The 21717-nt window shown below is 32.5% G+C and overlaps 1 protein-coding gene and 4 non-coding genes across 5 annotated transcripts; all 5 read left to right on the top strand.

Moving 5' to 3' along the window:
• The first annotated feature begins 4092 nt into the window (after nt 1–4092).
• On the top strand, nt 4093–8272 carry LOC128178889 (uncharacterized). The gene is made up of 2 exons (XM_052846280.1): nt 4093–4341; nt 6334–8272. The coding sequence occupies exon 2, from the start codon at nt 6343–6345 to the stop codon at nt 7975–7977; it is 1635 nt and encodes a 544-aa protein (XP_052702240.1). The 5' UTR covers nt 4093–4341; nt 6334–6342; the 3' UTR covers nt 7978–8272.
• Nucleotides 8273–12448: 4176 nt separating this feature from the next.
• Nucleotides 12449–12521, top strand: Trnaa-agc (transfer RNA alanine (anticodon AGC)). The gene has a single exon. It is a non-coding gene; the product is annotated as a tRNA-Ala (tRNA).
• Nucleotides 12522–17074: 4553 nt separating this feature from the next.
• Nucleotides 17075–17147, top strand: Trnaa-agc (transfer RNA alanine (anticodon AGC)). The gene has a single exon. It is a non-coding gene; the product is annotated as a tRNA-Ala (tRNA).
• A 1995-nt stretch (nt 17148–19142) lies between these two features.
• On the top strand, nt 19143–19215 carry Trnaa-agc (transfer RNA alanine (anticodon AGC)). Its single transcript has one exon. It is a non-coding gene; the product is annotated as a tRNA-Ala (tRNA).
• Nucleotides 19216–20205: 990 nt separating this feature from the next.
• On the top strand, nt 20206–20278 carry Trnaa-agc (transfer RNA alanine (anticodon AGC)). Its single transcript has one exon. It is a non-coding gene; the product is annotated as a tRNA-Ala (tRNA).
• Nucleotides 20279–21717: the final 1439 nt, after the last annotated feature.

Below are 21717 nucleotides of genomic sequence, written 5' to 3'. Positions count from 1 at the left end.
AAAGGGAGATCACATTTAGAAAGTGAAAGTAGAACTTATATATATGCATGCTGGCATCTCATTATATTGCGCTACTGCTACTACATGTATTATGCTTACCTAAATTGGTCAACATCATAATGATAATCCAATTATAACACAATAATGAATTCCTTTAGCTGATCTTAACTAGGGGCCTAATCCTTTTCTGCATACGGAAAACACAGACATGTATGTATGGGTGTTGCTAAAACGCGGAACGAAAAACGGAACGGAAAGCGGAACGGAATGGAAAATATCATCACGTTTATCGCTTAAAAAGGGTATAGACTGGCCAGAAACGATTTACTTTGTATCTTTTATTTATATCCAATGAATGATTATCAACATGTTGTTATCTTATTAATATTCATATGAATGTCTATCAATTATAGCATTGTATTCATTCGGCTTTAGTTGAGTACGAAACGGAAAAATCAAATGTATACGAATTGTGAAACATTTACATGATTAAACGAGCAAATTAGCTATAACTTTTTACTTATTTTTCTTATATGGTATTGCTGGCATATCAGCGTAACGTACGCAGTTAGTGAAAGCGTTTTATGCGTGTTTTGAGTATTTTTATATTTCAAATATGATGATGTACATGTATATACTTACATCAAAATTGAATTTTCGGTGTTCTAGACGATCTTTTATCATACAGACGATACAGTATCATTGAGATGGAAGAAAAAAAAAACCCGTAGGACTGACGACATTAAGAATTTAAATACATAAAACATTAAAGTATACCCGGTAATTTGTGAAACTAGTAATTTGTGAAACTAGTATTTTTAGCAATGCAATTTTGTTTACGTTTGCATTACTAAGCAGTTGTTTATTCCAGCAGCTATATACATATGATCCGAATAGAGAGCTCTAGACGTTGCCTAATTTGATTTTACGATTATATATTGGGACTATAGTATGTCGATCCCAAAATATTCATGCAGCACATTTGGACGATTTATTATGGAAAATGTTGACAATCTTTTCTCCATTTGGAAGTCACTCAGAAGACCTTGCACAATTTTTCAACACTATAATCCGGGTCTGTTGAAATGCAAAACCCCGTAGACTTCTTTGTTTTTAGCCGTGTATTTATACCAGCTGATAAGCTAGTGAGGACGTTTTAAAGAAAGAATAATGAGAATGTGTAATGCTTCTAAAAGAGAATCGCTTGAACCCTGAGGTATATATAAATATACAGCAAAAAGTGAATCGAGGATATTTTGGGACAGAATATAGTGGTCAATGCATGTACTGTTAATTTTGAGGAAATAAATATTCTTGAATAAATAATCTAATATTGCTAATCTTTCCAAAAAAAAAAAAAAATAAAAAGGTACATAAAGTAAATCGTTTTAGCATGATTAACAAATCTATGAGGTTAGTAACATTAGATAAGATTTTCCGTTTTCCCTTCCGTTCCGCTTTCCGTTCCGTTTTCCGTTCCGCGTTTTAGCAACACCCATGTATGTATACACGTGAGCCCATCTAATCGAAGAGCTGGGTAAAACTAGTACCCGCTAATGAGACATGCAGACCTGTGTTGTGTACGTAACTTCAGACAAAGATCATTCATTTGTAACATGCATGTATTTTTATGACCTATTCTTCAAATCCACTTGCACTATTTTATTAGGTAAATAACAGCTTTAAGGTGGTGCAGGACACCTGCATATTGTGATGTACATGTTTACTTTCTATTGAGATAAACAATAAAGTATATCAAATATTGATTAAATATTTACCCCCCAAATAATGTTACCTAACATTGAAGCGCAATGGGTTTGAGCGTTTACATGTCTGTAAGAGCATTGGGGTCCAAGGTGTATTTTTGGTACTTTTACAATTGATATAAATGAATTTTCATGGGGAGGGGGGGGGGGGGGTCTAGACCCCTCACTCCCACCCTTCTCTAAATCTGTGCACACGATGATGTTCATGTAGGCACACAGAAGCAAATCTAAAACCGGCAACCGCCACGGGGAGGGGGCATAATTTAATTTTTAATTTTGTTTGTAATAATTATATAGACCATTATACTTTCTATGACATAAAATGTTAAGATTATTGATTAACTGAAAATTCAATGCAAACAGTTCTACCCCAAATTGCACATAAAATGCTGCTCATGTCACGATGTGTATTATCATATGGGAAGGGATCTCATCCTTCAGTTATGAAAATTATAAATTTTAATTGTATTACCGGAGCTTGCATATAGCCTTCATTTTTAATTAAACTGGTACAAAACAGTGTTATTTAGGGGCAAACACATGGTGCGGGTATTACTGTCTAATGACAGCATCTAGTTTAATTTGTTTTTATTGATTTCTAGATCTGCTGTATGAACACTATAAAAAAATCTTTTCTTATTACTAGTTTTTTAGGATATACACAATATAACTTCATTAAAATATGTTTTCATTAACATTTCCAACTAGTTATCGGTTTACCTCTCATTGCCATTTTTTGAAAGCTTTGTGGGTTTTTTGATAACCGGAATAGCCATGTACTTCGACTCTCAACATAAAATATTTTTGTTGAAACCTGTACATAGCCTTTCGAGTTTATAGACATTTAAATCCCAATTGATTCGTGTCGAGGATTCCTGCAAACTTACAATCTTGTGCGCTCACTTTCTTTACATACATGATGAATCGACTGAAATCACCATCTGCCTCCTTTCTGCTCGGTTACATATAGTACAAAGGTATATTTGTATAAGAAATGTCTACTAGAGCATTTCAAGCATTTCACCCTCCCCCCCCCCCCCCCACTTCCACGCAAAATATGTGTGAGCGGAATATTTTGAAATTCACTAAGTGAATTATTGACTTTTATATTTTCCTCTTTTTTTGTTTCATTTTTGGTGAGTAAAGGGTGTTAGCTTAGGTAGTCTAACTAAGGTTAATAACAAAAGTATTTTCAGTATTGTTAAAATGTAAATACCAAAATATGATGAAAGCTCAAACTATGTTTTAGAGTCGTCAAAAGTTCCTAATTTGTTTTAAATATTAGATAACTTATTTATCATACAACCGATGCAAAACATTGAATCCAGATTAAATAGATTTTATTTCGTAGGTTACATACACATCCTTTTTATTAGCTTCAAATCAATATGAAGACTCGTTCAATATACTAAATACACATTAAAGTGTACTCGGGTAGTTTATGTTGAGTCCACCATACGTCTGACACTCACATTTACAAATAAACGTGCATGTACTTATGGTTTGTATGTACCCTTTCACTTAAATAATTCGAAAAAAAAGCTAACTTCGGAAACATATTGTGTAAAAAAAAAAATTAGAGTTGGAATTCATCAATTATTTCCAATGTCATTTTTGCTCCACATTTGACATTGATACAATGCATGAAATATTAAAATTTCGCTATTTTTAGTATCTGTTGTATGGTTGTTCGATGCTTGCTTAATTTTGTCCAATCCATGGTTAAAAAGCTCATTACTGCATTAATTAGCTATATTTTCTATTTTCAAACAAATTCACTGATTTTCTTCCAATGATATAGCAAGAGGAAACCAGAATTTAATAAAAAAAATATTTATACTCCGGCCATATTTGACGCATGATCAAAATAGAAATTCCAAGGGTGTTCGAAACATGGTTGAATTCTCGGAGATATCGATAACAAAATAGCTTTGTTGAGTTAATAATTTTGAATGAAAATATCCTATATGCTTCATCAAATATGTCTTTCAAATAAAACATTTTAGCAAGTTTTGCTGTGTGATTTTGTCACTAAACAGGATTAATATGCCTGAATACTTTACGGCTCTCTCTCTCTCTCTCTCTCTCTCTCTCTCTCTCTCTCTCTCTCTCGCAAACACAATTGACAAGTTTCTATCTTTTTATCTATCGTAAGAATATCTATCTATCTACATATCTATATATGTATCTATCTATCTATCTATCTATCTATCTATCTATCTATCTATCTATCTAATTATCTATCTATCTATCTACTGTTTATAATCTGTCTGCGCATGTGCATAAGCTCGTTGTCAAGGACGTAAGTCTGGCCTTAACTTAGTCCGATACTAGTATTTACGGCCAGGCGTACGCCTCTTAGTGAAACGCAGCCTACGCCGGACTAAATTTTGGCGTATGCCCTAAGGCCTAACTTAAGTTTCGTCGTATCTTACGCCTTTTAGTGAAACGGGCCCCTGGGTGGTGCGTCAGCCGGTCACGGACCAGACAAAAACGAAAGTTGATTTTGTTTGCGGTCATATTTTCTTCGAGAGGGTTTTTTCTTTCATAATGCGAGTGATCTGCATTGTGTGAGGTAAATATTTTTTTGTCTAGACAGTCATTAATTAGTGTACATGTTTATATTCAAACTTATAGTTTTGATAAGAGAAAATTATATGAAAATCTGAAACGTTACGCAGGCATTATGCCAAGACTGGAACATCTTATGTTAAATTCAAAAAATGTTTATACATACACGAATCTTTTTTTTTTCTTTTTTAACAATTGTAAAAGATTGATAAAGCGCTTTAAAAAATAAGCAGCTTTTTTTAGTTTCATTTTGCAACATGACATGAATTGTATGCACCTCACGTTCCGATTGCGCTTGTATAAGTTGTAACCTTTGTCCCACTGACACCGAGCTATATTGTTAAAGATATATATGGTATAATTGGCTTTAAATTCTGTGTATTTACCTCTTAGAGCTGATCCTGTAAATAGAACAAAGTTTATTTGTGAATCATGGACCCATGGAGGACATAACATTAGTTTTAAAAACATAATTGGTAAACGGTGTCGTGAAGAAATCGGTGAAGCATTGAATTGGATTTATCTCCCTTACACCTGTAACATGTGTGATTCAAATAATTCTTTTTAAAAAATATTTTAACCTGACCCCTAAGCTTACTGACATTCATTATAAAATAGAAAAAATCGGGACCAAATTTTTAGCTCTGAAATATCTTGTTTGCAGAAAAATTAATCGGTATCTTATTTGGGAATTTATTTTTTTTAAAGATATTTTATTGATCAGTTAAATATTGATGAATTGGGCCACATTTACACCTATTATTGGTATCGAGTCGATCTTTAAAAAAATGTCAAGGGACTGTTCTGTAGAGGCCCCTGCACGTAGGATCGATGGAAGGGGGGGGGGGTGTCGTATATTACAAATATACATAATTTTATATCCATATAATTATCATTATGATGTATGTTGTAATATTACTGTCAGTATTGTACAACACACAAACTTTTATATATATATCTTGTATGTCAGAAAGGATTGATATAGTGTCCTTTACAAAATTTAGATTCTTGAAAATCAAAATTTGTGAACATGACAACTAGCTGTCATGTACAAATTTTGATTCTCAGTAATCTAAATTTTGTACATGATAATAGGCAATGCCTGTTACCCAATCCGTTTATGTGATGCACAATAAAAAATGTTTAGATTTAATCCGTGTGTGTGTGTATGTTGGGGGGGGGGGGGGTCTACTCCCACTTTTTCTACCAGCAAACAATTCTATTAAAATGAATTATGTAGGAGTCACACCCCCCTTTTTTTAGGAAGCATAATAAGCATTATCGGTAGGATAATAGTATACATGTAATTGAAGTGAAATTAACGCAATTAACATTAAACTTGAAGATTGAGGTACCCCCCCCCCCCCCCCACCCCTCCGATTATGAATTTGAAGATTTGGGAATTAGTTAAGCTTGTTAAGATTAATCGAATGAGTCTGCGCCCTCCCCCCGTAAATGTAAAGCATACCTTTTTCATCTAATGTAGATTAGCGACTTTAAAATCACATTATTGGACAACAAGTAAATTTTAGAATAGGGAAAGTATAAATGGTAGCTTGACATGTTAATGATCGTCAGTCAATATCTGACACATACATCAAGGGGGTCAATACCCTACTCATGGTCAGGGATCCTACGATGTAGGCAAGGCGGTGCTAATCATTTTGGCGATAAGTATATCGAAAAGAAAAAAAAAAACAATGGGAAGAAACATTTATGCTATAGGTTTTCTCTTATAAAGTTTTTTTTTCTCATAATATTTTGGTTCTACATTGTTAATAGGCTATAACCGGCGTGTTAGAAAAGTGGAAACTAACAAGTAAAATTTGTTCAAACTGAATATAACAGTTTTTAGAATTCTAATGGATAGGTTTTAAAGGTGCTTTGTATAAAATCTTTACCGGCATGTATTTAATAAACATTTCAGAAAATAAATTATGAACTAAAACAATGTATCGGATATTTAATTAAATATTTCTGATTACTATTTTCACAGAGTGCGCAGATGATGGAATCAAAAAATGAAGCCCAGCATTCGGTGGAATGTGACCTGTGTCAGCAACCAGTCTCGTTTTTCTGCAGACGATGCGGGGTCAATCTCTGTGACCCCTGTGTCACGATACATCTACGCGTGAAATCTAAGAACGGCCATGACATTGTAGATTACACCAGCAAGGATGATGACGACACATGCCACTGTGATTCCCATCCCCAAAACGATTGTTCCGCGTACTGCAAAACTTGTGATGCTCCGATATGCATCCTCTGTGTATCAATCAAACACAAATCGCACGAGATGTCCGAGTTGTCCGATAAAATTGAAGAACTTTTAAAAGTTATCGCAAAAGAAAATGATCGACTTCAGTCATCCAAAAATGAATTAGAAAAAATTCTTGAACACACGACGAATATGTTGTCCTCGATATCTTCGTTTTACAAACAGCGGAAAGTTGAAGTTACAGCACATGGAGAAAAGTGGCACAAACAGATCGAGGAGACCGTGAAGAAACTTCACCAGGAACTGGATGACATGCAAAAGGAACACGAGGCTGTACTACAGAAACAAAAGAAAGAGTTTGAGAAAATGATTGGAAAAGTAAATGAAATGAACGGGAAAACAATAAAATTACAGAAATCAAAAAACGTCAAAGAAATGCAGACTTTTGTACCAGTGATTCAGAATCGGAAGAATTTAAGTGAGGTCTCTCAGTATTCGTTTCCGACATTTTATGAATGCAAAATAGATCCAAATTATTTACAAACTTATTTCGGATACGTTGAAAAAATGCAGGTAAAAAAAACTTCGCTTTTGGAAAATGAATTCAAAGACAATGATTTACCGGGTAGAAGAATATTAGAGGTACCAACAGTTACCTCTGTTATAGACACTGGGTTCCCTGCTGATGAAAAGTATAAAACTCGTCTGTATGGCATGGCCGTTACCGACGATAACAAAGTGTGGATGGGAGGATATAGCACAGAACTGAGGTTGTTTAATCTCCAGGGACACCTCCACCACACCGTCAGCATTACTTGTCTAGGCATGTTCTTATGTATGTACAACAAACAAGTAGTGTACTCTGGAATAAAAGACGTGAAAATGATATCTGACACCGACACTGTGGTGACGATGTTCACTACCGGGGACTGGGATCCATACGGCGTCACAAGCGCAGCGTCCGGTGATCTACTGGTCTGTCTCAGTAATGACGATCAGTACAAAGTCGTCCGATACAGCAGTACTGGTACCGTGCTCCAGGAAATCCGGTACGACTCGCAGGGTCAACCTCTGTACAAAAACGCGAAATACATCACTGAGAATGTCAACGGGGACATCATTGTAACTGACTGGGAGAAAGAAGAAGTCATTGCTGTCGATAGATTAGGCATATTCCGCTACTCGTACTCGGGTGTTTCATCTTCTACGGTAACCACTGATTCTGTCGGTCACGTCATCGTTACAGATTATAACGGACAGAAGATTCACATGCTGGACAGAGACGGACGATTCCTGAGGTACATCATTCCTAAAGGAGGAATAGAAGATCCACGCGGCGTGTGTATCCTTGGTCACGGTGAGATGATGGTGGGAGAGACTAAGACCGGAATCGCAAAAAGAATCAAATACTTAAAAGAATGAATGCACGTCTGTGTTATTTCTCACTCTGTTACAATAACAGTAATGGGTATTTGACTTTTATGACTTTGACTTTTACTGTTTGTACAACTATACTGTATATGTCTAGTATCCATATACAATGAAGTATAAGACTAAACTCATCCTATATTTAGAATGTAAAGCGAAAACCAACCAACCAAAAAAAACAACCTAATGCCACAAAGCCGCTTAATCAATGATAAAATTTATGCATCATTAGATGTTGCGATGTACAAAATATTAAGATTACACAAAATAAAACAATTGAATAATATTACTTGATTTCAGAATTTTTATATTAATGTAAAATGATTTTTTTTAATGCAATATCAATCGTACAGTAAATTCACTCTCAGTTCAGTACATGTAATCAAAATTTGATTCAATTTCATCCAAAATTTTGTAACTGCAGAAATGGTAACGGGTGGTTTTGCTCCGATCACTCTATCCTGATTTACGTTTTGGTGAAATTTCAAGAGTTTATCTTTTTTACTAAAAGAATAAGAGAAAATGTCTCAATAATTTCCGAACAACCCTCGTAATTAATTTACGATATTTTACATGAATTGGTTTCTTTAGGTAAACTTGTAAACAAAAATGATCAACAACATGTTTATATAATATACATTTTGATGCATTGCTTATATCGTTAACAACTTTTTGTGTAAAGACATCACACATTCTATTAAATATAATATCTAAAATAACAAATTCTTTCATAGTACATGTACTTTGATATAAATCGACTAAGCCTAAGGTGGACAATTCTTTCCTAATATTTGAAATCCATATGTCATTATTTTTCACCATGTCTTCGTAGCATGCTTTTAAAATACAGTTTTTACTGTTTCTTAATTTAAACCAGTATTTAAAAAAAATTTGTTTCCTGAAAATCTCTAGTGGAAATATACCTACTTCATAATAAACTGCACTGTTGCAAGTATTTTTTCTGACACCCAAAACCTTCTTACAAAAATTACTACTAATTAAACTGCTCAGGCGATGTTCGTGCATGTGTATAAAATTATTGTCTAATTAAACTAAATTACTTTCTAAAACATTTAATTTACCACTTATGTATAGATAGAAATAATTTAAATTACATATTTAAAAACAAAAGCAACAAGCAGTGTGTATTGTAGTGTTTATTAATACAATCCGGGCGAATCCACTCGGGGCGAACATATATTCGGAGCGAAACCACTCAGCGCGAACAAGCGACCGGAGCGAAACCACCCGGATTCGCAGAAATTAGTACATTACTATGTCTGGAAGTGTTATCGTTGTGTGGTAACGGAGGAGGTAAAGAAATATTTGTTAACCGACATTTAAATGAAGATTATGTATATAGACATTTTATTTCATTCCAGACAAATAAATGTATACATAGTATGATATACACAAGCTTAAAGGGCCTTGTAATATGCGAGAATTTCATATTCTTAAGTTTTCTGTATAAAAATATTAACTTAGAGTACACAAGAGGTATGATTCCATATAAACAATAAAATGCTTTCTTTGACGATTCATTTGGGATATGAAGGTATAGCGACATTGCAGAAAAAAATACAATGACCGCTACCTTCATCATAGCTGCAATAATGTAGCCCTCTCCGATTTTTTTATATCTGATGTTTACTGGAGAGGGCTACAATTCCATAGGATCTCCGTAATGGTGCAAATTAATTTTTTAATGCGATTGACTTCGGTATGAAAAGATTGATTTTATATTTGACTTCCTTTGGATAAAATGATTTTTTAATTCAGGTTGAACAAACTAACCGTATACAAATCAAAACAAGATAAAACACATCAGCATGTTTACCAGTCGTCTTTTTCAGCAGCCATGACAGTTCTCGCGTGATTTTATGGGATTTACGCTTGGAGTTTTAATGGGCTTGATAACGTGAATGTCAGTGTAAATAATCGATCTTACCTCGTTCTATCACTAAAACATCATTTAAGGAAATGGTATATAATGAAAAATTCATATTTACCGCGTTAATTATATATATGTGTAAAATAGGGGAATTCCTATATTCAGTTTAAGATCCGCTCATAAATTCTCACTGGCTGTCCGAAAATAAAACCGGTCAAGGTCAGTAAACATGGCGGACAAATTCAACTTGCGTTGTTGACATACACGAAAAATAACCGATATATGGACTATACTTGATATTTTTGGATTAATTTATGCCATAGACATCCACAATATTTGAGTTCAGGTAAGAAATGCAGATGTTATTGTCATTTATATACGATTTGAGACGAAATCATTGCGGGAGTGAATCACTCCCGCACTTGCACCACTACGGAGATCCTATGGAGTTGTAGCCCTCTCCCCCCCCCCCCAAAAAAAAAAATCGGGAGAGGGCTACATTATTGCAGCTACCTTCATCATAACTCGCATGAATCAACAAAGAAAGCATTTTATTGTTTATATCAACATCTTTCTTTTAACTAATTAAAGAATTGATTATGAAACGTAATTTAAATTCACTAAATTACTGTTAAACTACATGTACATAAGTAGTTTAGCTAAAAGAAAAAGTCAAATCTTTGCTTCTATAACATCATCTTGATTATTTCGTGCAGTCCGTAATTTTTCTTAGGTCGTTGTAGGTTACGACTAATCGATAAACAGGGCGTGTCAATTTCAGGGTTATTTTTGCCATTTGAGAATTGTTCTAGTTCCAAACGAAGGTGTATAATGCTTTTTAAAACAAGAGGCCCATGGGCCACATCGCTCACCTGAGGAACAATAGGTATGATAAAATCAGCTAAATGGAGTCATAATACAAACTATCTGGACAATGTACAATAATACATGTAGATCCTGTATAAATAAAATTAATTTTTCCCTTGGATATTCTTATGTTTATAATCATTAATCCCTTTTCTAACAGGATGATTTTATAGTCATATCATATGTTGAATATTGAAGTTCTCAAAAAGATCCTTAACAATAGTTTATATATAGGATATAAACCTACATCAAACTCTGAACCTTCTTGTGAAGCCAAAATATTGTCCTAGGGCCAAAGTCTTAACAATTATAAAGAATCATCTGGCTGATTAGTTTCTGAGAAGAAGATTAAAGATTTACTCTATATATTCCTTTGTTAAACTTTGAACCCCCCCCCCCCATTGTGGCCCCATTCTACCCCTGGGGATCATGATTTTCACAACTTTGAATCTACACTACCTGAGGATGCTTCCACACAAATTTCAGCTTTCCTGGCTGATTAGTTTCTGAGAAGAAGATTTTTAAAGATTTACTCTATATATTCCTATGTAAAACTTCGACCCCCCATTGAGGCCCCATCCTACCCCCAGGGGTCATGATTTTCACAACTTTGAATCTTCTCATCCTGAGGGTGCTTCCAAACAAGTATCAACTTTCCTGGCTGATTAGTTTCTGAGAAAAAGATTTTTAAAGATTTACTCCATATATTCCTATGTTAAACTTCGACCCCCCCCCCATTGTGGCCCCACCCTACCCCCAGGGGTCATGATTTTCACAACTTTGAATCTGCACTACCTGAGGATACTTTCACACAAGTTTCAGCTATCCTGGTCTTATGGTTCATGAGAAGAAGATTTTTGAAAATTTCTCGAAAATATTCATAAAATCCTAATTATCTCCCTTTGTAAAAGGGCGTGGTCCTTAATTTTCACAACTTTGAATCCCCTTAGGCTAAGGATGCTTTGTGCCAAGTTTGGTAGAAATTGGCCCAGTGGTTCCTGAGAAGATATTAAAAATGTGAAAAGTTTACAGACAGACGGACAGACAGACGGACGGACGGACGGGCGGACGGACAGACAGACGGACGACAGACAAAATGTGATCAGAATAGCTCACTCGAGCTTTCAGCTCGGTGAGCTAAAAATGTATTTTTTATATAGGATTCGTATGTTTTTAATAATATTACATCTATGTATACGTACTTTATACATAGAAACTGCGACAAAACGATGTCGATCATGTATACTGTACTGTATATACAGAAACTGATGTACATAAATTAGTGGAAAATAACGTTTTTGCCCGTGGCAACACAAGTATGGAGTAAGAATAATCTATAAAAGTAATTAGTGGTATACGAAAGATAATTTAATAGAATATTGTGCAATTAAGGTGACTGTACCGATTGTGTATACAATGTTTTTCATTAGAATTCAAACGATTTCTTGAGTGTATTTATCCCAAAAAAGAATATAAAGATCCCGAAATGTCGCACCACAATATCTTTATTAAACTAATTGATTAAAACGAGAAATAAAAAAAAAATTATACTCCAGTGTTGATATGGTTGTCAGAGTTAGTCATCCGCCACAGGTGTACAAGTATTAAGTTGTCAAATTTATTTTTAATCATTTCATTTCAATTAATTTGTTTCCGCCTTCAAATTACTATCAAGAAAATGTATTCCTTCATTCTTATCTAATATAAGGGGAATTAGCTCAAGTGGTAGAGCGCTCGCTTAGCATGTGAGAGGTACCGGGATCGATACCCGGATTCTCCAATTTTCGCTTTTTTCCCTCCGTCAACTGATTACACTTTGGGCTTAAGTAAAGGACCCTCTTAGATTTATGATTTTTTTCGAACTTTGAGAATATTTTATGGCATAAAGGTATGCGTTTTCATGTAATTTATTTCAATTTTTACTTCGGTATTAAGTACCCTTTTTTAAAACAGGAAACACCATAAAAAACAAAAATTCTAAAAATTAGCAATCGTCTTAACTTTTTCAAATGGGAAAACCCTAAGCAAACATTTAATAATATTTCAAATACTTTAGATTAGTCTGAACTTTCAAGTTCAGTTAAGATAAAAAAAAAAATTAATTAAAAAATTATGATATGTACTGTACATTGATTTTTTTCCTATATGATTATTTCTGTTGCTTAACGCTGTTGTAGCTTGTCAATCATCGTGACGTCAATGGGCCTACAGCTGTGCGCTGCAGGTGATGTTCAGGTGTCAAACTTATTTTAAATTACATGATGTTATCCATTTAATTATCTCACGTTTCAGATTGAAACATACAGCTTGGATTGTCAGCGTGCAATTCTTTTGATTTGAACATATTTTTATTGTACAAAATACAATTGGGATTGGGCACAAGTTCTATAACTTAGACCGCCCTCTCCCAATACAAAGATATAATACAAAATATGTGTACACAACATAAATAAAGGTCAGTGGATAGAATGGACGTATACATAAATGCAATTGACATGTATATAGTAAACAACGGTGTACTAGTAGTTATAAGATCAGTTAAATCTTTCAGTATTTTTGATAAAATTATAAACTAATGTAAATAAATGCTTGTTTTCATTGTCACTTATTGAACTGTCACCCCAAAGTAAAACATGAGTATTGACAATGTTAAGATTTACAAATTGAAAAACGTCATTAAATAGAACATTTCTAGCATCTTTATATTTATTACATGTAAAAAAATAATGGTAAGTATCTTCGAGCTTACCACACGAACAGAGTGGACTGTTGATAATATTACATCGAAATAATTCATTATTTAGTGCACAATTGTGACGAAGTTTAGTGTGAATGATATTCAAAAATCTATCCCCATATGTAAAAAATTTAGGTCTAGTTCTACATGTAAGTACATTTTCATTTTTGACAGAAACATGTATTTTTTCCTTAAAAATGCGAACAGAGTCGCTTCCACGGACATCCGTTGAAAGCGCATTCCATTCATCAACAACAGTAGGAACAAACGAAGATTTATACAATTCCAAACGACATTTTGGTATAATGTAATTATGTGCATTTCTTTTGTATTTTTTTAAAATTTATTTTGTACCATGTCAGATAAATTTTCTTTGAAATAGCATGCGCGGATCTGGAGAGGTGGGAGGGGATCGATGGGGATCAGACCCCTTTCCCCCTTTAAAAATTCTACATTGTATTTTTTAAAGTGTACATACTAAAATTTCCGAAAATATGCCTCGAACCTTAACCACCTCGCAAACATAGATATTCCTTTAACACCCCACTCCCTCCTGGAAAAAAATTCTGGATCCGCGCATGAAAAGTATGATTTTATTCTGAAGAAAAAATAAAAAAATAAACTAGCGCAGTAATGGTTCGTGGATAGTTCTCGTAAGGAATTGAATTTCAGATTAGCAATTAAAGTTTATATTTATGATTAATTTTTTAATCGATACAGTCTTCAAATAGGATTTGTATTTTGATTCTTTTCTCAAATGAACCAATCAACAAGAAATTGAAATAAAATAGCATGGGGTAAACATTTGAGACGTCATTAAAGCTACTATTACTTGTACAAATATTTAACATTGTTATACCCCTGAAAAACAGTTACTATATAACTCTATACGAAAAAAAGTCCAGCATTTTGACTGTTGGACTGGAACTGTTAGATTGGAACTGCTAAAATCGACTGTTAAAAAGGACTGTTGACCGGTGACGTCACATTCCGCGAAAACGTGTTATTGATTAGAATGGGTATAACAAAACAGTTGTTGACTGTCTCTCGGGCAACAGTTGCCCTCGACCCCAGTCAACAACTGTATACTGTTGAAATAAAAAAAAACTCGATATCATATTTCTTTACAAATCGCACAAAGTTTAAATTGAAATTCATTAAATGATTTTGAAACCGACAAAACCATTTTTTTAAACATAAAACATAACGACAAAACAAAATTTATGTTAATCGACGTGTATATGAACAAGGAAGAAGATATTATTCATAGATAAAATGATTCCCACGTAGTTATTACTTATCTCATGGTCAGACACTTCCTTCTATTATTAATGCCTTCGTTTTGAATTCTGAACTAAGGGGGAATTAGCTCAAGTGGAAGAGCGCTCGCTTAGCATGTGAGAGGTACCGGGATCGATACCCGGATTCTCCAGTGATTTTTATTGAAAGAAAACAGATACTCAATGCAGTGATTAGATAAATTAGACTTTTTTATTGAAAGAAAACAGATACTCAATGCAGTGATTAAATAAATTAGATTTTTTTTATTGAAAGAAAACAGATACTCAATGCAGTGATTAAATAAATTAGATTTTTTTTTTATTGAAGTAGCGCTTAAACTGCATTCTTAGGGCTTTCGTCCTCAGCGAAAAACCCTACTATTATTCTATCTTTTTCACTTTTCTTATTATACTTTTTTCAGTTAATCTATTCTTGGTAATATGTTTCCATTTTCATTAAAAAAATCTTCGATAGTTCAAACCCCTTTCATATACCAATCTTTGATAAATACATATTTACATGCAATTTTTATGTTTGAATTGTACCACAAAGGAATATTTAAAATATCTTTGGTACTGAATGAGCCATTGATCATAGACCAATCCACACTTTGCAAAAGTTGTTCCCCTTTGCGGGGTCAACCCAAAGGTCATAAGGGAAAAACAACTTTTCCCTTCTTTATGCAACCAAATATTTGGGCGTCCGGTGAAGAAATCTCTTGGAATTTAATTTATTCCTTCGATGTGTGGGTTGCCCCAACTTGGGGCAATCCAAATTCACAGCGGAAACGGATTTCTAATGTCAAATGACGAAGTTACAGCCCTCTAAACTACAAAGGCTACTGTGAGATATATATGGGTTTTTCTCCAAAGATGGCGGCAAAGGGACATTACTTTGGTGAAGTGTGGATTGGTCTATTTTCTTAGTAAAGCAAAGCCAAGAATTAAAAACAATCTGCCAAAAATATTATTTCTTTTAACAGCCATACCAAATAGAAAATCATCACTAAAATCACTAAAAGTTTTTTTTTTTTTTTTGCAAAGTCATTACCATTAATTGCTAAAAAAGAAGTCCATCCATGGTTTGTAACCTTGAGTTAATTTCTGAATCCATGAACATTTAAGAGATGCCATAAAGTGTTAGTAATGTTAACCATCTTTAAACCACCTTTTAAAAAGTCGAAAGAAACAACTTCTCTTTTAACTTTGTCACACTTTGATTTCCAAATAAATAAGGCAATTGCAAGTTTTTTCTTTGTTTAGCGTCCACCCAAAACTCAAAAACCTATCTTTCTATCAGGAAAAAAACCACAAACCTTAGAAAAAACGCAACATTATAAGTTCAACAAAATAAAATTTGTTATCTATTTTGAAGTATTTTCTTCATTTTGTAACAAAAATACAAAAGTAACAAATACCTACTATATGATTTCCATTTTGAATGTTGTTATATTTGATTTCTGATTATATTACGTGATTGATTGATATATATATATATATATATATATATATATATATATATATATATATATATATATATATATATATATATATATATATATATAAAAAGAAGCATTACTTTCCTGGCAGGAAAATAAATATTTTGTATTATTAAAATTTGATATCTTTGTTACGGGATCGAATTCAGCATTGTAATTTACAGTATAAAAGTACTTTTATATTAAACAAAAATATGCTCTTTTCCCATCATTCAAAATTGATGAAATTATAGCGTGTATTAATAGCTTTAAAGATACAATGTAACATAGACTCATAAACAGCAGATAGTTCTTGTACTAAAAACACGAACTTTAAAACTAACGCCAATATCTAAAATAAATCATAAAATAATAAAATACTTCAAAATGCTCGGTGCATTAAAGCGTAGGTTTGATTTTGTATTTTTTTTTTAAAATTTACCATTCACCAAGAAATTCAAAACAAGTATCATGTGACATAAACTAGAAACTGAGTTAAAGCTAATTTTGATTATAAATGCATGTTACCGTATTATATCATTCAACATCGTACATAAATTTAAAAAAAAATACAGTAGTCGATATAGAACTCAAAAACATATCAGTTATTTGCCAATTAAAATTTCAAACTGAAAGTTATGAATGACATTCTTCTTTTAAACATCAGCCCGATAAATTCACGCTTGTGTCAATCAAAGTTTAAAAAAAAATCAAGGAAGAAGACATGTGTCCCTCAGGTGTCAACAAAGTTCGTTTCCTCTATAAAACCAAAATAATTAATCATCTCATAGTCAAACAACTTGTTTAATCACAAATAACTTTACTTACCTAATATTAAGGGGAATTAGCTCAAGTGGTAGAGCGCTCGCTTAGCATGTGAGAGGTACCGGGATCGATACCCGGATTCTCCAATTTTTGATAATTTCCTAGATTCATCCTACCTGAATTTTGCTTAGAACCACGAAGCGGTTAAAAAAAGTCACCTATCCCACTTGTTGGTATATTCGTAAAACATGGGTTCAAATTAAGGAATAATATTGATTTAGAGATATTATTTCTTTAGAAATACTTTATAACTTTACTGTAGTTCTATAATTTTCTACAACAACAATTAAACTTTGGAATACTCGAAAATTTCAAGCAAATACGATGTGTGATAGTTTATATATTTTTTAAAATTATCATTACCATTCAACAAGGGTTTCATAGGAAAAAATATGTTTAATATGTAATGATTCTTTCTTAGGTTAATAATATGTTGATATTCTGGCTTGTTATTTAACTATCAATTCAACTATCATTTGAACTCGATCGAATAGTGTTCGTAAACTTTTTAAAAAGAAATGTATTTGTCAAATTTAATAAGCAATCCCAAAACTACTTAATGCACTGTAAAAAAAAAAAGACTTTTAATTATATCAAATGTTTCAATTTCTCATTTTAGTAAAATGCTGAAAACTTAATGAAATACATTAGGCCTTTTTATTTTTAACCATGTTGTACCGTACTGTTGTTGGATATGGAGTCCTGAACTCAACTGTACAAAAATGTTTTGTCCTTCAACATAAATGTTAAAGAAATTTTTTTTGGGGGGTGAGGGAATTAAAACGTATTCTACTCCAAGTAAATCAAAAGAAGTTGAGGTTTCCAACGTGAATGATGAAATATTTCATTAGAATTGTTTGTGGGGAACCAATCCATACAATTTTTATTTTTAAGCTGTTTACCTTCAAACCTGAAAGACGTGAAAAAAGTTTAAAGTATTAAGAGCCGTAATTAGTGATTTTGGTGAACCATCTGAGTGAAGTATCATCTGCATGCTGAGAAATCTTAAGTTCATTGCTGTTGATAATTATACCTAACATATCAAAGTATTGTTTTTTGAAAATAGCTAGAATTAAACTGCATTTTAGAATGTCAATCATCGTCGGAAACCTCGGTTGATTCCCCTTTGTTCCCCTCTTCATCATTAGTGAGTCCCTTCATTCCAAGTCCCTCGTTCTTTTGAAAAAATGATAAGGCAATTTTTGATTGGTTGCTCAGAAAGAATTTTTTCAATCAGCAAAGATGCTTTTAATTCACGTTCTCTATACAAGTAAGAATATCAAACTATTGAACATCCACCCATTTTGTATAATAGTCTACAATTCGCTTTTTATATTACGTGATTGATTGAAATCAAAAAAAAGAAGCATTACTTTTCTGGCAGGAAAATAGATGTTTTGTATTATTTAAAATTTGATATCTTAAGTTAGTTACGTGATGGAATTTAGCATTGTAAATTACAGCATAAATGTACTTTTATAAATTCATAAAAATATGCTTTTTCCCGTCATTCAAAATTGACACATATTATAGCGTGTAAAGCTCCAATCATAACATAGACTCGTAAACAGCACTTTATATCTAACGCGAATCTTTAAAATAATTGATAACATTTTGCAGAATGCTCGATGCATTAAAGCCTAGGTGTGCTGTTTTATTTATTTTTTTCTTAAAATTTACCATCCAACCAGAAATTCAAAACAAGTAGCATGAGGCATAAACTAGAAACTAAGTTAAAACCAATTTTGCTTATACATGTAAATGCATGTTTTTTGTTATAATATTATTCAACATCATAAATAAATCAAAAAAAAAATAAAGTATTCGAAATAGAACTCAAAAACATATTTGTTTATTTGCCATTCAAAATTTCAAACTGAAATTCATGAATGACATTCTACTTTTAAACATCCGCACGATAAATATAAGCTTGTGTCAATCAAAGTTGAAAACTCAAGAAAGAAGGCAGGTGTCCCTCAGGTGTCAACAAAATTCGTTTCCTCTATAAAACCAAGATAATTACTCACCTGATAGTCAAACAACTTGTTTAATCAGAAATAACTCTAAATATATAGAACGAAGGGGAATTAGCTCAAGTGGTAGAGCGCTCGCTTAGCATGTGAGAGGTACCGGGATCGATACCCGGATTCTCCAATTTTTTAAATAATTTCTTAGATTCATTCTACCCGAGTTTTGCTCAGAACCACGAAGCGTTTTATAAAAAAAGTCATCTGTCCTATTTGTTGGTATATTCGTAAACCATGGATTCAAATCAAGGAGTCATATTCATAAAAAAAAAAATTTTTTAGAAATAATTTATAAATTAACTATAATTCTATATTTTTCTACAACAACATTTAAACTTGGAAATACTTAAAAAAAATTTATTTTAAATTATCATTACCATTCATGATCAACAAGGGTTTCATAAGAAAAAACTGTGCTTAATATGTAACGATTCTTCGGTTATTAAAAATATGTTGACGTTCTGGCTTGCTATGTATACATAAATTGATACAGCTATCAATTCAAATTGAACTCGATCGTACGGTGTTCGTAAATTTTTACTTTTTCAAAAGAAATGCATTAATTTTGTCAAATTTAAAACAGAATCCAAAAACTACTTCATGCACTGTAAAAAAAAAAAGACCTGTAATTTTATCAAATGTTTCAATTTCTCATTATAATAAAATGTTGAAAACTAATAAAAAAAATTACCATTCAACAAGAAATTCAAAACAAGTAGCATGTGACAAAAACTAGAAACTAATTCGAAGCTAATTTTACCTTTCAATGTACATGTATGTTATAATATGATTCCACATTGTAAATAAAAAAATTATGAATAATATGTATTCGATATAAAACTCAAGAATATATTTGTTTGAGGTTTTTGTTGTTGTTTTTTTTTTTTTTTGCCATTCAAAATTTCAAATTAAAATTTATGAATGAAATTCTACTTTTAAGCGTCAGCACGAAAAGTGCAAGCTTGTGTCAATCAAAGTAAAAAAAAAACTCAAGGAAGAAGGCAGGTGTCCCTCAGGTGACAACAAAGTTCGTTTCCTCTTTAAAACCAAGATAATTACTCATCTCATAGTCAAACAACTTGTTTAATCAGAAATAACTCTATATATATAGAACGAAGGGGAGTTAGCTCAAGTGGTAGAGCGCTCGCTTAGCATGTGAGAGGTACCGGGATCGATACCCGGATTCTCCAAATTTTTTTTTTTACAATTTCTTTTATTTATCCTTCCCGAATTTTACTAAGAACCGCAAAGCGGTTTATGAAGAAGTGTAATTTGTCCCATGTGTAAGTATATTCGTAAACCATGGGTTCAAATTAAGGTGGAATAACACACCTGGAAAAAGTCACTCAAATTAACAGAACATTATTTGATAATAAAAGATAAAATGATATATAAACTGTACATACATCAATTAAGCGAAAAAAATTCAGTTTGGGGATAAAAAATGAATAATTATTTCAGTAAGTAACAACAAAAGCCCCTGCGGGATTCGAACTCGGGATTTACAGTTCACAAGTCCAACACTTAATTCACTCGGCTATGGTGTAAGTTACATGTTGCAGTCGATAAAATCTTTTTATTAAAACAATATGTCGTTTCTATCAGCGGTCAGCCATTTTGTGATTATGTGTTATTCCACCTTAAGGAGTCATATTCATATAGAAATATTCTTTCTTTTTGAAATAAACTAACTACAAATGTAATTCTATATTATACGACCACAACAATTAAACTTTGGAATACTCGAAAAAAAGGTATGCAATTGTGATGTATGATATTGTAATATATATATTTTTTAAATTATCATAATCATTTAACAAGGGATTCATTATAAGAAAAACTATGCTCAGTATGGAATGATTCTGGTGTTTAATAAAAAATATGTTGATGTTCTGGTTTGTTTTACATACATTTAACTGATTAATTCAACGTACATCATTTGAACTCGATCGTATTGTGTTCATTAACTTTTGCAAAAGAAATGAATTTGTCAAATTGAATACAGAATCAAAAAAAAAAAAAAACCAACTTAATTCACTATATAAGAAGACCTAAAATTTTATAAAATGATTCAATTTCTCATTTTCATAAGATGCTAAAAATTTCATGAGAAACATTATTCATTTTTAACCATGTTGTATGAGACGTTTGTCTTGAACCCAACCGTACAAAAATATATCTGTTCTTCAACATGAATTTCAAAGTAATTCAAATGGGGGCAATAAAACATACAGAGGCAGGCAGTACATGTATATTTCACAAGCATCAAAGCTTGGTGTGTAAAAAAAGCTTGACATGGATGCTGAATCAACTCTTACCAGCTGATAGGTTAGAAATAAGTGACTGTGTAAAAATGTAGAAAAGTATATTAACAAAATATATAGTTTTTTTTACTTCTACGAAATTTTACAAGTGGTCTGTATTCCTATCGGATGGATACAAAGCTAATACAAACAAATCACAAACAGTATAACGATTTCATTGAAATGCAGTATCGAGTTTACAATATTTGAAAGATGTTGAGGTATGGATAGTAATTAGTTGGTTCTTTCGGTTGTCACGTGGTTCAGTGAGTGCGTGCAGTTCAAGACATCCTAACGCTCGCTATTTTAACGATGCAATCAACAAG

Source organism: Crassostrea angulata, chromosome 3 (genome assembly GCF_025612915.1).
Source record: "Crassostrea angulata isolate pt1a10 chromosome 3, ASM2561291v2, whole genome shotgun sequence".
NCBI classification, from domain to species: domain Eukaryota; kingdom Metazoa; phylum Mollusca; class Bivalvia; order Ostreida; family Ostreidae; genus Magallana; species Magallana angulata.
The sequence above is the reverse complement of the archived record's forward strand: the minus strand, read 5'-3'. Positions and strand labels throughout refer to the sequence as shown.